This window comes from Lygodium microphyllum, chromosome 10, assembly GCF_053477565.2.
Source record: "Lygodium microphyllum isolate KBCC chromosome 10, Lygodium_microphyllum_v1.1.10, whole genome shotgun sequence".
Lineage (NCBI taxonomy): Eukaryota > Viridiplantae > Streptophyta > Polypodiopsida > Schizaeales > Lygodiaceae > Lygodium > Lygodium microphyllum.
Window position 1 is genome coordinate 118,435,569 of NC_141144.1, and position 17,466 is coordinate 118,453,034.

Below are 17,466 nucleotides of genomic sequence, written 5' to 3' on the forward strand. Positions count from 1 at the left end.
ATTCAATATGTCTGCTAAAATTTTTGTGCTACACATATGCAAAATGTCGCTACTACACAATGACTATTCTATGCTATTGAGATTCAATATGTCCATAGACTCAAGGGTTCCATATTCTCGACTCCCCTCGGGTAATATGTACTTGGAGTCATAGAAAAAAACAAGGCCCTCTGCGAGTTGCTTAGTTATACACCCCTCAAAGAGCAATCTACCAATTTTGAGGTGATAACACTTTAAAGAACCAGTGAAACTCTTAACATTTTGCTACTCACAACAATCCGAAGGGTATATTTCTGTAAATACAATATAAGTTGTTACATAGATATCATGAACTTTCTCATTCTCAATGAATTGCAAATATTTATTGTTTGCAATGTTTCGTTGAAAGGGCATAGTGAACGCAATATGTACTTGTTTTTGCATGAATATATGTTATAGAAACACCTTTGTTACAAGGTGAGAATCAACATTCCTTTGTCTGAGAGCTAAAATTTTACCCTTCCAGTGCTTTGATACATCTGCAATTGCATATGCTTTCACCCTGAAAGCTCCCTTCATACTTGGACGCATATATACCCAAGACGAGCAATGATACGTATCAGTGATCAAATTCCCTTCTTTATCTTTTTTGTTACGTACTTCTATCGAGAGAATGCTTGTTCTTCTCTTAGGCATTATAACCTACGCATTAGATATAAAGAAGTATGTATTAACCCCTAAATAATAAGCATTTTAAGTCTGTCCAGTAATCACCAATATGCCATAAAAATCGACATGGTGTTAAGAGATATTTACACTTTTGTAAATAGACATAAACATCGATATCGAAACGCATGTGGATATATACATCAACACAACGTATAGATTTAATTTCAAGACATCACTTTAATCATACCATTTACATGAAATATAATGAAAAGAATAGCATAAGAATACTCAGAGAATTTCGCCAAAATAAATTTTATTATAATGAAGAGGAGTTTGATTTGACTCAATACATTGTATGAAATGTGGGTATTATAGAGTAGTTGTTACAAGGATAGCAGTCACATGACATACAAATCTTAATAGGTACATTGGATTGATACTTGAGATATTCTAAGACTCAACACATTGTGTGTTATATGGATGATATGATACAAGAGTTTTATAGATCATTGCCAATTAACATGGAGATCCAAATGGACACATAGGACCAATAAAGTAGAGGATTTTTGAACCATCGACTTTTAGCAGATCCATATCATCCAACACAAAGGAATCACTCACTACATCAAAATAGTTAATCGAGAATTATATGCTTCACCTAAACCTTATACAATACCTGCATGTACAAAAAAACACTTAAATAAATTCATTTTAACAAAAATACTTGCATGAATCTCTTTTAACAAAAAATATCTAGATAATTGCATGAATAGAAGTAATACAAAACAAGGCCAATTTACCTATAAGTTGATCTGTTGAAGATAAGATTAAATCATTGCTAATCAAAACCCATTGCAAATGATGGACATAAGAAAACATCAATCCCATCAAACATAAAAGTCACTAATTAAATGAATAAACTTTAGCACCATAAAATATGACAGATTTACTTGTAAATTGAGTTACAGAATCTCTTCTCTACCTTGTATTAAGTGCTACAACAACAATTGATCATTAAGTTAGAACTAGCATCAAACCCTATTGTAAAGATAGTAGAAAATGGATAATGCAGAGAGAAAGAAAGAGAGAATATGTGAATACACAGGAGAGAGAAAGAAATGAGCACCTATCCAAGCTTGCCCAAATTGATCTCTGCAAAAGATAATCTTGCAAGAGTTAGTATTTACATGAAGGTATACTGAAAAAACAGTAGAAAAGAGGAAACATAGAGAGAGAAAGAGAGAGGAAGAGAGATAAGCACTTATGCAATGTCACCCAAAATGATCTTTGCAATAAAACAACAAGGGTTAGAACTAACATTGTGTTATATTAAAAAGATATCAGCAAAAAAAAAAAACCAAATAAAGAGAGATTAACACCTTTGCCTCTTGCTCCAAATAAACTCTGCAAGAAAACAACAATTATAACCAACATCAAATTCTATTGAAAACACAACATAAAAGAGAAACAACACATAGAGAGAGGGGGAAAAGAAAGGAGAGAGAGAGATAAGCACCTCTGTCTCCCGCCCCAAACAACCTCTGCAGTAAAACAACAGTAAGAAACGACATGAAACCCTATTGAAAAAATAGCAAACAAGAGAAAATGCAAAGATAGATGGGCACCTGTATTTTGTCCAAAATCTGGAGCTACATAGAGAAGAAAGTGCAGAGGTAAGCAGAACGCTCAAAACCATAATTACTCTCAGCAGGGAGCTTCAATGGAGACGAAAATTCACGAGTATAAAAAAGAGAGGAAAAGTAGTATGTTGCTCAACTTTTGGGTCAAATTGATTTTTGAGAGGGAAAAAAATCGAAATTGAAATTTTTCTTTAAAAAATGAGAAAATACGAGGTGAGAGAAACTCAAATTTTGTGTACTATTCATTCTTCCTTTTTTTAATCCCCCACTACCTCTTTTTTTAATAGAAAATCGAAAATTTGGAGAGAAGATTCACCCTCCATGGATGTCAGCATCTAGCCTTCCTATTGGACAATCCAAAAGGCCCACATCTTAAACTATATTATTTTTCAAGGCCCATTTGTGAGTTCAATTTTTTCCTAATGCTTCTCTAACTCCCATTGTTCAGGTAGCATTATTCCCACCTCTTGCTCTAGTTCATCTTATTGTTTTAGATAAAGATGTCCAAGATGTTGAGGACTAATCCTTTTCTTTTCTTGTAGAACCAATGTGAGTTTCCCTAATAGATGCCACTAGAACAAGGTGCTAGCCTCCAAGTAGTTAAATCATTTAAAGGATATTAAGCAATTGCATTTAGACATGTACTAGATCTTGCTATTTATTGGTGGTTTCTTGACCCTAAAGAATGCACATGTTAGTTTCTTTATATCCCTTATACCCAACACAACCCTCGCTCAAGGATAGTTTAATATATATTGATATATATAACCCTCCAAAAGAAAGAGCAGGTTAAAAAATCTAGTTTATTAACCCTTAGTGGTAGCAAGTTAAAAGCTAGACATGAAAAGCAAAAAGGTGAATCAAGGGTGTTGAAATTAAGTTTTGCAAAGCTACATATATTTTGAGGTTTCAAAGTACTATTTTAGGCACCACTCATCTATCGATTGCACCCAAATTTTTCCATATATTACTTATGAGTGAAGAGACTTTGTATTTTTGTAAAAATTAAGTGAGTTAGACTCACTAATGTGCAAATGTAATATTATCTGAGGTTAAATTAGAAGATTTGCATAGATGTCGAGGTTGTGGGCAACTCTATTTGCTTTTATCCAAATTGTGTCCACAATGCCCAAAATGAAATGCACAAATGAGGATGACCATGAGAGAAAGAGGATAAAGCATACGTCAACCTTTTAAAAACCCAAATTTATATAATATGCAAAAGGAATAGAAAGCTTATTCTTTTGTGTGCACATTTTGAGTCTAGCACTTCTCCATCTTCTTGTCAACATACTTATTGCTTCCAATGGCTTGAAAGGAAGGGAATGAGTAAGCAGTGTGTTAGGGAGAGAGTGAGGGACTTGTTGAGGAGAAGCTCTTATCCATCCTCTTTTTCTCCTTCTTCTTTTCTATCTTTGAAGTGGAGATAATTGTGATTTGGGAAAAGGTGAGTAGTGACTTGTAGTGCATCATTGGATCATGAGCTACCACCAAATCACTCTATCTTTTCAAATGGAGTACAACATGGGAGGAAGATACATAGGTGACTCTACTATTTGAAGTCTTGAAAGAATTAGAGTTCCATCACCAAAGGGTCTTCTTGAGTACATCATTAGTGGCCTTCCCCAGCTACACAAGCATAGCAAAGGGGGTCAATATAGAGAATAATAACAACAAAGACTTTCATCTCAATTTGAACATAGTACCAAGAGTTTGTGATGCACTTCTTTGACAACAACAATAGGGCATGGGTGTGATGAGACTCCAATAGCAAAAATCACCAATTGATAATTCTAACTTGCATTAATGTGTACAAGAGGGTTAGACTCCTTGCTTGATTTAGTTAAGGAGAGAGGAATTATGTGTGGAGGTAGAATGCCTATAGGTTGTAAACTATTATTCTTATTAGGATACTAAAAGAAAAATGGGAACATTACATTGTGGAGGATGCTACCTCAAGAGCCATCCCTTAGATAGGTTATCAAGAGTGTGGTGCTTATTGGCTCCATTCACCTTGTTTAGTGTAGGGTCCTCCTCAAAATCTACCATTTTCTCACTATTTAGGCTACCATCCATCCCATAGGTTGCATGCCATTCCCGCAAAACCCCTATCTCTTTTAGTGGGGGATATTGATGTTGGTGATACAGATGTGAATTACTTGACCCTTCTATCAAATTTAGAGAGGGATTCCCATGATTTTGTGAGGGGCTCTTTTAGGGATTTTAATTTTCACATACCTAAGAGATAGTCTTAGTAGGCATATTTTTATTTATTTCTTAGTGTTCATCTCCTTCTTGTGAGCCTTAGTCATAGTCAGATGAGGACATTTGGAGCTTTAACAATGTCTAAGCTCATCATTCTTCTTTTGGTGATAGCAGCATTCATCACAAGCACATCTTGTGTAGACTATGGTTCTCTATATCGTCCAAGGATTTCCCTACACTCTTAGATATGTTGTGTAGCCATCTTGGCACTCTCCTATAACAAAAATCATCTCCTTTTTTTCTTTTTGTGGACTTTGCTGCATGCACAGCACATTTATGTTGGGTGGACAATTCGATACCACTTTTCATGGGCAACTAGGATACTTTTGTGGTAGACATGCATGGTGATCACTTTAGTAGATCAATTGGCTACTTCTATAATTTTTAAAAGATATTGGACCTTATGTACAAACTCTCCATCTCTTGCCCCAAATATAGTGTTTAGCTAATCCTCCCCTTCTTCCCTCTATCACCATCGCTCAACCATCAATTATCTTTTATCTATTGTCTCTTGTGTCTCATCTTTTCTCTTCTTAATTAGATTTCTCCATCTCATGCCTTTGGATTTTGGCACTCCCACTTTGCACATAAGTAGGGGTTGTTGTAGTAGCATTATTTCCTATTCATTCGAGTCATACTGGAGTTGTTTCCATCATCATATTTTGTGTTTTCTTCTCTCCATGTTCTTTTAATTACTTCTATATCATACACTCACAAGATCGTGCAAGTAATGGGCCTTTGATTGGACATATTATGTATGACCTTGAATGATCCCTTAAATTGATTTCAATAGGGATAACTCCAAGTCTCATAGCTCCTTTTCATATAGGAGAAGGGGATTGATAAAGAAATCTTAGATTATTTATAAAGGACATTGAAAAACTGTCTAACAAAATTATTTTATATTTGGCCAAGGAGTCTAGTGTCTCTAATCTCAAGCCCAATATTGTCACAATCAAGGATTATTAGCAAGGGATTTTGGAACTACCTCCTTTCTCAACCTACCTACTAGGACTCTCTAGCACTACTATTGTCAAAATTGGTGGTAGAGAAAGCTAAAGATGCTAGCAAATTTGGCTTGGAGCCATCCTCTTTGCAAAGATGAGGGATAAGGCCTCTTTCATTGTTCTTCGTAAGTAAAGAATATATCTCTTAGTGGGATTTTCCACTTTCCTAGTCCATCATGTATTGGTATAAAGGTTATTGGACCAGTAGTTAACATTAACCTTCATACCAGTACATGATGGACTAGGAGAGTGGAAAACCCCACTAGCTATTAAAGAGACCCAAAGCTTTCTAAGAAATGTTAAAAAGGCATTTCTTAGAAGAGAATGGAGGCTTTGGTCTCTTTAATAGCTCGGAACCAAGGTTGAACAATTCTTGGAAGAAGTCCATTAGACCATGGAATATATTTTTCTTTTTCACTACCTAAGAGGTGAAAACCCTTGCCAAAAATATGTTTTGTATATCCTCAACCATGTTTAAATCACTAGCCAAACCAATAGGACATTGAGAGCTGAGAAAAGTCCACAAAGCATGTATTTTATTAGCAAAACATGCATCATGTGCACATATCTCTTAGCAAATAAAGGGAAAGAACAATTTCCCCAACCCCCCAAAGAGATATTCCACTGATAGCAAGAGTGAAATGATCCTCTTTAATCAAAATAAGGTTGGTTAGAAGAAATTTAAGTGTATCAAAAGAACTTAATACCATTAAAATCCCTTGATATAATCTCCTACAATACCAAGGCTATGAGGGATCCTAATAGACACAAACTATAAAGGGACTCCCAATAAACCCTAGATGTGCTTTTTGTATAGGAAAGTAAAGCAACTCAAGATGTCCTTGGAAAAATACTTAGGCTCTTTACTAATCATATTAATAAGAGTGGAAGGCTACTCTCGTGTCAACTATAGAATGTTTTCCCTCATCTCCAATATCTCCAAGAACCTCTCTAATAAAATCATGGCAACTCGCTTCAAAGTAGATGAGGAGTTTGTTGTTTTTGCTTTGACAATCGAGGGAGGATATAGAGAACAGTAGTAGAAAGATTTTTGCTCCACAGAGTCTAGTGAAGATGGGACATTTTGCACTTTGCACATCCGAGAGATTTCCGTTATGCCAAAGTTTCCTTATGTCCACTCAATCGATATTTCAATTACCAAAATGGTAATCCCACTTCTTACTACGATTACCACTTCTTACTACTACAGGATTGCTACTAAATGTGTGGTGATGGAGACTCTCCATAGGTGAAGGAACTTGAAGGGCATACTTTTAGAGCCCCATCTCGCCCATTATTGTAAGAGCGACAAGACTTTGAGACTTGCATTTATAAGGTAAATAAGCCCTTTTCTAGGTTTTTCTCCTCGCCCTATTGAACATGTGGAAACATAGGCTGTAGTACCAATGGCTTAGTCAACAAGACAATTACCTAGGGGAGGGCTCCAACTTTATCTGCCCCTTAACCTAACATTGGCAAGATCTTCTCACCGCTCACCTTGATTTTTGTAGAGTGGTACTAGCTAATTCTTGTGATAGTGCCCACATACTCCACATTAAAGGTGCCCAACCATTGACATCCCATACACATACAAGATGACCACAACCTCCTTACCCTCTACAACAGATTGTTATTATACTTTCCCATCTTTAGCATCCTCTCAAAAGTGGTGCAATATTATGCAAACCAATAAGAATTACTATGAGAAGGTTCTTAGATGCACGTCACCATCTTTAACCGCCCACATCGAACTACCTTGTGCCCTACACTTACTACCGAATAGTAGCAAAAAATCAAGACACAAATGGTCATAGTCTTTTTTGTGCTTGTGAAAAGGCACCATTGATTCATGGGACCATAGTCTTCTTGCATGTGTAAGAGGCACCATTGTCCATGAATCGATGGGTTCAAAAGCATCGTTTTGGGAAAAGATACAAATCTTCCCCTAAAACCTTAAGATCATCTTTATGTCCAAGCAACGAAAAGGATGAACACTTAGGAAGAAACGCGTAGAGAAGCCTAAGCACAAGAGAGACAATTTAAAACCAAATTAAATGAAGCATCAAAACAGAAATCTGAAAATACATTGGAAAGGCACAATAGGGAGTGTTCAAGGTTTTAAACCTTATGTAAATTATGATCATTTCTCCTTTGAGATTGCATGAAACCTTGATTTTTCCGTTACCATTGGGCGAGAAGCCACAATAGCACAGTAGACTTTTGCAGGAATCGATAGAAAGGAATGCAATGGAAGCAGTCAAGTTGCGCATTCTGCAGGAATCTCAGAGCCCATCGACAAAAGAAATCTGACGGAAACAGTCAAGTTGTGCGACCAAGGACACTTGCATTGGAAATATGATCAAGGCATCTCACAATTCATGAGTGGTATCGTTGCTAACCAGAACTGGAGCGCTTGACAGTAAATTGGGTAGCCATTCGAGAAGCCATTTGAGCGTCGAACCCAGCACTAGCATGAACAGGAAACACAGCACAATCTTGCCCACATATTCCCAGGTGAACTGCGCTCTCCCGCCGCGTGGCAATTTGCCTCCAGGAAACAGAGAAGCTAGATCCTGCACCCCAGCAAAATGCCCCTCTGACATTAGTTTGCAAACTGTTTATGATTTCTAGCAGGAAGCTGTAAGATTAGCTCTGCAGATTGTATGATTTTCAGCAGATTGCATGATGTTTTGCAATAAGCTACAAGATTAATCTGCAAATTGTAGAAATGTCAGCAAGGAAGGGCAAATAATGGACACAGAGAGAAAGAGAGTCACACCACATGCTGTGAAATTGACTGTTGCTTGGGAGGTGGTTCCAGTCCAGATTGGAGAACTGTACCAAAAATTTTGCAAATTGAAAACTCATGGCTGGAAAAAGGAAGAAAATTAGGACCCACAGTACAGAATTTGGGAGGGGGGGAAACCCTAAAACTTCAGGGGGCAGACACGGCATTCTCCCAAAAGGGGAAGACACGGTGATCCAATACACAGACCTGCTATGGCGTGCAGCGTCCAGCCGTCACCGTAATGCACGAGCAGTGCATCGGGGCCAAAATCGACAGGCTCCTCGCCGTCGTTTCGAGCCTGGATGCAGGCGACTCGCGGGAGGCGGTGATGGGGCGCTGCTGCAGGCTTGCAGTTGATCCTATCCACAGCAAATCCAGCCCTGCTCCCACTCGCAAATCGATGGGTTTTGCCATCGAGCCCCAGCACTTCCACGAAACGATGCTGCTGCTGCTGCTGCTGCTGCTCCTGCCGAGGGAACCCACGGCCAAAACAAGCTCAGAAGCATAATCCTAATCAGAGTACAAGGGGCTTGTGTTTGTGTGAACGTACCATAATGGTATCTTCTTCCCCATCTTCTTATCGTGCCTTGAAACGCCCCTCTACATAAGCAGAGATAGCTATGCCTTGGGGGACTTATTTTTTGCAAATTGCCACGTCCTCACCAGCCCAGTTGCTTGGGCCGGTGCATGCATTGTGACATTGTGTCTTCACATCAAATCCCACATCTGGGCTGCTCTGAGGTGCTTACACTTATAAGTAAGAATCAACGAAGTGATTTCGTAGCTGTCAATAGGGCAAAAACACTTGCTACACACCTCCAAGGGGAATTTGTGATAGTGCCATCACACTTGCTACACACCTCCAAGGGGAATTTGTGACAGTGCCATCGTAAGTAAGAAAGAAGTAAAAAGATAAATAAAGATTTTTGTTCTTAAACCGCACGCATAAAAAGGGCACACCACACCACGTAGCCTCCACTTATTTGACATCTAAAACATTTGACATGTGTATGCATCACCCCCCCTCTTACCTTGTTTAGGGGAAATAATATCATGTTTGCTTTTGAAAGGCAAAATGAAGAATTTGCCCTTCTTAAATAAAGGTAAAGAAATAGTAGCCTTGCATACCAAAGGTAGAATTTTTTATATTTTTAATGTTATAATATTAAATATATCATTTTAATGAGTTTTAACTAAGTTGAGTTCGAACTTAATAGTAGTGAATTATAAGCAAGCTATTAATGATAAGAAAAAATGAGAGAAAAATAAAACAATTTAAGGGATTTGTGTTGCATTGTCTCTACATTTTATCATTAAAACACTCATAGTCAAAGTTCCGCCATTATGTGATTTGCATGACACATTATGCGGACACAACATAAATAATTACAATTGAACATTCATGTTGCCCATAGATCTACTAGATGCAAAGGAAAGGTTCAAGTTCATCATATCACTAAAGGATGTTCTAGTGATGATGTCATTGTCTGATGACAATGCTTGAGAAAAACTTTTTCATGAAAACATGAAAAACCTTTGAATGAAAATTTTAAGAGGTGAGAAAACCTTCAAAATATAAATCATTTTAGCATAAAAATTATTTAGATATGAAATCCATGACGATGCATGGTAATACGGAAAGAAGTCTCCCAAATAAAAAAGCCAACACACTGAGAATAAGCAGACTAAACATCATGCAACTGAATAGCATTAAGTGATAAAGCAACGAGCATGTAATCATCTAACTTTGTACTCCAAGGTATTTATATATTCTATCTTAACACTAGACTTGGAAACAATGTTGTGATCATAAGAAGATTTGGCATTATCATGTGATTTTCATTTACCTTTTTTGCACCTATCATTGCCCAAATTATTACATTGCACCTAATATGACCTTGTTGCCCACAATAATGACAAGCAAGAGAGGACTCAAGACCATGGTACTTATTGCATGATTACCCACGAGACTTAGACTTGCCCTTGTTGGGCTATGAGTCTCTACCCCACGATTATTATTCCCATTACCACCATGTCTGCCTATCAATGTAAGTGCATGAGAAGTATGGGCTATGTCAATATTCTTCATGTTCACTTCTATAAGCAAAGCACCCTCTACATCATTGAGCTTATTGCCATATCAGGAGGATTTGCACTCATAGTAGTGTGGAATGTATCCCAAGTCTTAGACAGTATGACAAGTAAGAAAAGAGACTTAACGTTCTCCTCAAATTTAAGTCCATGTGAAGTAAGCTAACTCATAATTAAATGAAACTCATTTAAGTGAGAAGACATTGATGTCCATTCCTTCATACAGAGGTCCATGAGTTTCTTGAGCTAGTAGAACTATGTTGTAGAGCTCTACTTATCATAGAGATCACAAATCTTTTTCCATAATGCATAAGCACCACCCTTAGTCTTAATGACATTGAAATATACATGCATTGACAACGACAAAACAATGGTAGATAGGCATAGCTCATCAAGCTCTTCCCAATCATTTGCATCATAAAATTCTAGCTTTATGCCCTATACTTTTAATGGCTTGACTCACTTCTTTGTCAACAATACCTGCCAAATCAGAGTCTTCAAATACTAGAAGTTATTGCCATCCAACTTCTCTATGCTAAAGATAACACTATCATTGGAATTTTTTGATGTATTTTATGGGTTGCTCCCTACATGTCTCACCTACCCCAGTTCAACCTACATCTCATACTAGTCATTGTCTTGCATTTTGTGATCCTTCCCAGCTTCCTTTGGCTCTATATTCTACATTAATTGAAGAGTTTTGGATCAGCCATTGATCTAAGTTTAGAGTAGCTTATTGTACACTATTTGGATAGTAAACATTCGATCAATTTATGCTCTATTGATGCTTATGGGGCCCCATTTCTTGTGCTTAGATGATGCATTGATGCTTGAGAAAGGATTTTGAGCTTATTAGAGCTTGCTAGCTAATATATTACAAGGTTTATTGCTATAAAAAAGTTTCGATGGCAAGCATTCATAGTGAATGTCTATATATTAAATGCCTACATGATATTTGGGAATGCTATGTTGTTATGCTTATGCTTGGCACAGATCACTATGCTTGGGTATGCTCACGATAAGCCTTAAGCCTTGGATTTAAGCTTGGTTGGTTGCATTTGGCAATCGCTATTTACTTGAATGATTTCCAATTGCAAGCTTATATATATATGTACTTTGGATGTATACATAATGTATTTTAGGCACCTAAATGTTATCAGCTCTATGCATTAAGCTTTTTTTTGCTGTCAGATATTTGAGATACACTTCTAGTGGGAGTGCTTGGTATTTTCTTCACAAATCTTGGTTCATTTGAGTCAATGGGAGACTCAAGTTATGTTTTCTTAGTTTATGCATATATTGTCACTACACAGGTCCATGACTATGCCCAAATTTCACACCTTATACCTATTATTGGTAATGGTGGATGCATGCTTGGCATGCATATTGGTATGCATCTATGTGTACTTTGTGGTCTATGCTCTGACTTTACACTGCTAGTTGCATTGTACATTCCAATTGCTATTATCTGGATTTTCCTAGCAATGGGAACTTACTATTTTGCATGTTTGCCTACAGTTACATGTCGATTTATTGTAGTTTTATGGATAGCCATGCCAAAAATCAATTTTGAGCTATTTCCTTGAGAGCACTTGTTTTTAGTACTCTACTACTTCCTTCTTGTGGACAACAATGCATTAGCTTCATCTTCTTTCTACTCCATGCTTTTTAGCTTGGTTTTAGGGATGATTTTTTGTTATTGCAGTAGCCTGTATTCTCTTTTTTTGGTAAACATATTGGCAGGTGCATGATTCTGTAAAATACCTTAGGCAAGGATGAGAAATGAATTAAGAAGGTGGGAGTTCACCTAGGAGTAATGGAATTGATGCATACCTCAAAGAGTGGTTGCCATGGAAGCTGAGAATGAAGATCGTTTCTCAAGGTTGAAGAAGCTCATTGAATGCTTGCTTTGATACTAGTTGAAAGGTGGAGCAAGAGTGGAAGCAAGAGCAAGAGGGGCGAAAGCAAGAGAGAAGTAAGAGATATGGAGGTTCAAGCAAGAGAGAGTACTTAGATGGTATGTGGGAATTCCAACAATCACAATGTGTGACTTGCCTTCCTTCACTCTATTATCATTTAAAGATTAAATAATAAAATGATAGTGACCAGCAACCACCACTTGTATTGTATAGGTATGAAGGCAATAAGTACAAGTAAATGTAGGTGAGGACATGTGACCTTTAACCCCCAATACTTTTTTCCCTCAAAGGTCTTTTCGTCTCTAGCCTTCTATATATGAAAGATGGAGCAAGAGTGGAAGTAGGAGCAAAAGCAGCTATGGAGGTTCAAGCAAGAGAGCAGGAGATAGTATGTGAGAACTCCAACAGTCACAATGGGTGACCTACCTTTCTTTACTCTATTATCATGTAAAGGTTAAATAATAACGTGATAGTGACTAGTGATTGACACTTATAATGTATAGGTGTACAGGCAATAAGTACAAATAAGTGCACACAACTAAACATGTGTATAGTAATTATACGATGCAATTGATAGGATCTAAGTAAGGAGTAGAAAATACACAACAAATATGAGAAAAACAGAAACTACTTTAATTTCAAACAAATTGGTACAAAGATGGCTCTATCCACATGTGCACTTCCATTGTGAAGCTTAGATGGTGACCTAGATAGATAATCAGCAAAGAGCTTAAGGCTAGTTGGAAGAACTCAGACTAGGTGAAAGGTAGATTGATGATAACTTTGGAGGGGTCTTCCTTTTTTATAGTCTGAGAAGGTAGTCTAGTTAGCTTGTCCAACCACATTATGGACCTAGGCAAGGAATATTCTAAGGAATATTTCCTTTACCATCAAGTCTGGGATGCTACCCCCTCAAACCCCCTATCATGGGGGCCATTGCCCCCCTTGAGACCCCCCTTTCTAGGGGTTGCTTTTGTGGCCCACAGACCCCAAAATAGGGATACTTGATAACTCCCACACCACACAACTCGATGCATTATGCCTTGAGTTGCTCCCGGCATAACTACACTATCTAACCCAAAGGCTAGTTTGCCATTTGATCACATCAACCTCATCTAATATGTAGATCAGGACCCTGTGGGAGCTTTCACTCAACCGCCAAGACCCACGGACCACTTATTGCTTCAAGCGTTCCAAGCCGAGCACTAATGGCTACCTCTCACATAGCCGACGCGTCATCCATATCTACGAGTGTAGTGAGCTTACCTCCATGCCATTCGAGTTACCTCCTCTCCCGTGCACTCCGGTAGCTCCACGATCCAAGTGCAAGCTTCAAGCAAGCTCCATCCTCAAGCTCCACGCTCCAAGCTCTATCACCGTGAGCAAAAGAAGAGAAGAGAAGAGAAGAGAAGAGAAGAAAAGAGGAGAAGATGGAGAGCTTCTCCACCCCACGGTCCCTCACCCTCACACACTCACTTCCTCACACTCTCACACTCCCTCTCTCAAGCATAAGCTCAAGCAAGCAAGAAGAAGAAGAAGAAGAGGAGAGCCACTTTTTGCCACACATAAGAATGAGCTTCTCATTCACTTTTCAACTTTATATACAAAACCCTAAATCCCTTTTGGGCGGTCATCCCCTTTTCCCTTTTTTACATGGCCGGCCATAGCCTAGGCCCTTTTTCCATTGTCCTTCTATCTTCCTAGCTTCCTTTCTGCCGCCCATCTATATTTACAAATTGCACGGGTGAGAGCCCGGCGCTCCTTGAATCAAACCGTGGTGCGCTTGCGCTCTTTTACACAAGTTTTGTCTTGTGCTTTTCCTGGTGCGCCTTTGCCTTCCATTTCTCTTGCCTTGGCCTTTGTCTTTGTCTTTGTCTTTTATTTTAGCTTTTCGGATTTTCCACTGCTTGGCACTCTTTTACAAGATTTCAGGGTGCACCTTTGTATTTAAAATGCATCTTTCCCCTTTTGCAGTTGCCTTGGACTTTTAAGGTTGCCCTTGCACTTTTGGCCTTTTCTCCTCTTCTTTCTTTAGTCGAGCTACCTTTTTTCCGCCTTTGCCCTGCATCTTTTTTATTTTCTTTTGCTTTCTTCGTGTTGAGGTTAACATTACCCTCCTCCAAGACGAGTGCCAGTCCCATGGCACTCACTGTCGTAGGTAGCAGGAGATAGCATGCACCGAAGACGTGGGTGGCAAGGACGGTTGTGGTTTGCCTTGGGGGAGTTCTGAGGTTGGTGCAGATGAAGGTCGTTGAGGGCACTGGCTGTTCCTATTGGCTTGGTGATATGATTGTTGTAGGTGGAGATAGGGTGACTCTTTGTTGGGAATGGCCACTCATAGCTGGCACGGGGGTTGGTGTGTGTGGGATGATCCAGGTGGAGTTTGCGCGTGATGATTCTCTAGTGATTGTGATGATGGAGTGAAGGATAAGAGTTTAGAGTTGAGCGTTGATGGAGAGTTGACGGCGTTGGTGTTGGAGACTTGAATACCTGCAAGTGGAAAACCTCTCAGGTGATCTCTCCCTAAGGGGTATTGCTAGTCGTCTTAGCGTGCACAAGACATATTTTGATGAGTTTGGGAGACAGATCGGAACTCTAAGCAAGCTTGGAGTATTGTCCTACACTTGAGGACCCAAACTGTGTATAGAATTTCATGCAGATATTATGTGAGTGCCCGTGCATAATTAGATATTATGTAGGTAGAAGACTGCGGGCTGGTGGCTCATAATGTCGTGTGGATGAAGCAGAGTGGTCCATGGTGGAAAGAAGTACATGTGAAGGTGGGTGCGACATCCTGTGCATTGTGATTGTAGACGTAGTAGGATAGGGCATGGGGATAGTGTACGAGCCGTAGGTGGGAGACATTGGGCTTGTGGACGGGGACAGTGTACTGTTCATGGCCATTCGTGCAGGGCGTGCCCCAAGTGATTGCCATGGGCTTAAGGTAGAGTGGAAGCGGGAATTTTGTGAATGGTTCATGGTAACAGGTCTAACCATAGGTTAGACAAGCTCCCTAGGGCTGTTTTGCCCTTGATGTGCCCTGAACTATTGTGGGTGATGCTAGGGGGCTAGGGAACTAGGGACGGAGCTTCGAGGACTCGTAGGTGCAGTTTTTCTTTTTTTTTTTGCCACAGTACAACCATTGCAATATGCGAAGGCTATGAGCCTTTCAATGGGTCGGAACATGTCAAGCCTCAGAGGCTCAGGAAATGGATATGACAGTGATGATTTGGCCCTAGCCTCGTTGTTAGGGGAGCCGTTGTTGCGATATCGGTACGATTGCAGCATTCCCCGTCGTGAGTGTAGAGCTTGATCCAAGAAGAGAGTTTAGCCCATGACTACGCATTGGTTCGTGCAATGTGCAGTGACCTAGGCGTTGAACATGTTTGCACGAAGACCTGTGTTATCCTGCATCCACTTGTCACGTCGTGAGAGCATATGCTTGATTTCATTAAGTAATTCAACAGATGTAGTTATGTTAAAACATGACTTTTCAAAATGCTATGATATTAATTGCAATGCCCATGCGATCGCTTGTCAAAGATGCGGCATACATTAGCGATAGGCGGAAGAAGTTGTACAAGTGGGGAGTTGCCCTTTTACCCATCAAAAGACAAAAAGTTAGGTCCTGATAACTTGTCACACTGCTTGTACACCATAGGGGCTTAGTTGATTTCTACTAGGCAGGGTGAGTCTGATTCGTTAGGTGACTGGGCTAGTGCTGGTGCGGGACTGTCGTGAGGTCGGGCAGGGCACATGTTGGCCGGGACATGGATGGTATAGTCTCGAGCCGCCACCATTTCCAAAATGCCTTTAAATAATTCGTTGAACTCTTCCCTGTCCCTGGCCGCCTTTCCTGCCCTTGGGCATCTGGTGCTTGAGAGCTCGTGGGGGATTTGTGCAACTGGTGTTGCCACGGCTTGCACGCTTCACTAAGCTTCGACCTTCTTGGTCTGAGGATTTTTAGGCCTTTGTCCAGAACGGTGTCATTTAGGTCCGCGTTTCTTTGCATATCTCTTGAGAGTGGGCACATAGCGCACAGGCAGAGGGGCGCGTGCTGCATGTTCTCGTCGTCTGGAAGAGCGTCTCTACACGGCAGTTGCCTGTGGTTCTCCATGTTTTCCTTCTGGGGGCCTGCAACATGCAATCCAAGGGTTAGGCCTTGATACGGAAGAGGATTGTTCGCATAGGAGGGATTTCAGACACATATGACTAGAAGAGAAGGTGCGGAACATGTTGTACTCGTTGTAGAGGGATGGCCCCTGTAATGGTGTCCATTTAGCCTCTAGCTACTGGCAGATCTTGACTCATGCCGAGTTACATCGGTTGGTGGTACTACGTTTGGGAGGGCTCATCCTCGGAAGGATAGGCTGGAAAGGGAAAAGTGTATAGAGAGGGACTGTGCCCTGCTTTCATCATCAGAGATGTTGGTCAGGGCTTTCCATGGTGGCAACGTGGGGTGCATGCCCCTTGCCCGGAGGCGAACATGATCATGTGAAAGGGGGACCGAACTAGCCTAGCCTATTGGCCCCGATTCTTCTGTCAGTGCTTGGCTTTTTATTGCTTGTGTGTGTTGATAGAATCTATAAAGGGTAACACAAAAATCATTGTTTATATATATACATTTTTACGAATCCCTGTCACTTCACGAGGATAGAAACCAATTGTAGAACTTGGGATTGTACTGAATCGTAACACACACATCTAGTACACGTGGCAGCTTACTCAATACTGATAGATATTTTTCCACATCGAGTAGCATGGAACCTTGTCCGAGTCTACTGGCGACATGTAACTCCTCCTTAGTGAGAACCTTATCAAGCAGAGGGTTTTCTTGGCTTGGTTCAACCAAGTCCGTGCCTCGAATGGCAGTCAGCACTCGAAGGGAAGTTGGTGCCACATAGGTTGGGTCTCTTTGGGATCTTTGCCATTTGGCCAATCGCTCCTCAGAGACTGTCATGATCTGAGCTCCTAGTTCGGCCATCGCAACGCGGTTTTCACACCAATGCTGTTCAAATCGACTTCGGCCTTTTGACAGTTGCTTTAGTTGCTCTATCTCTAAGAGATTTGGTTGGCAGAGTGCCTCATTGAATGTGACAGTTAAGCGC

General features: G+C 39.9%; 1 protein-coding gene across 8 annotated transcripts; it reads right to left on the minus strand.

Annotated features, from left to right (window-relative positions):
• Positions 1-951: 951 nt before the first annotated feature.
• On the minus strand, positions 952-9,037 carry LOC148030487 (uncharacterized). 8 transcript variants are annotated; one of them, XM_087686822.1, is made up of 8 exons: positions 8,899-9,035; positions 8,556-8,814; positions 8,340-8,395; positions 7,960-8,133; positions 2,165-2,189; positions 2,028-2,052; positions 1,775-1,800; positions 952-1,324 (listed from the first exon to the last, which is right to left on the minus strand). In XM_087686822.1, exons 1-8 carry the CDS (start codon positions 8,899-8,901, stop codon positions 1,314-1,316), a joined length of 579 nt encoding a protein of 192 aa, XP_087542948.1. In that variant the 5' UTR covers positions 8,902-9,035; the 3' UTR covers positions 952-1,313. The 8 variants fall into 8 exon arrangements, with proteins under 8 accessions (XP_087542948.1, XP_087542946.1, XP_087542950.1 ...); XM_087686820.1 differs by having other exon boundaries at positions 952-1,800; positions 8,556-8,805; positions 8,899-9,024; XM_087686824.1 differs by lacking the exons at positions 2,028-2,052; positions 2,165-2,189.
• Positions 9,038-17,466: the final 8,429 nt, after the last annotated feature.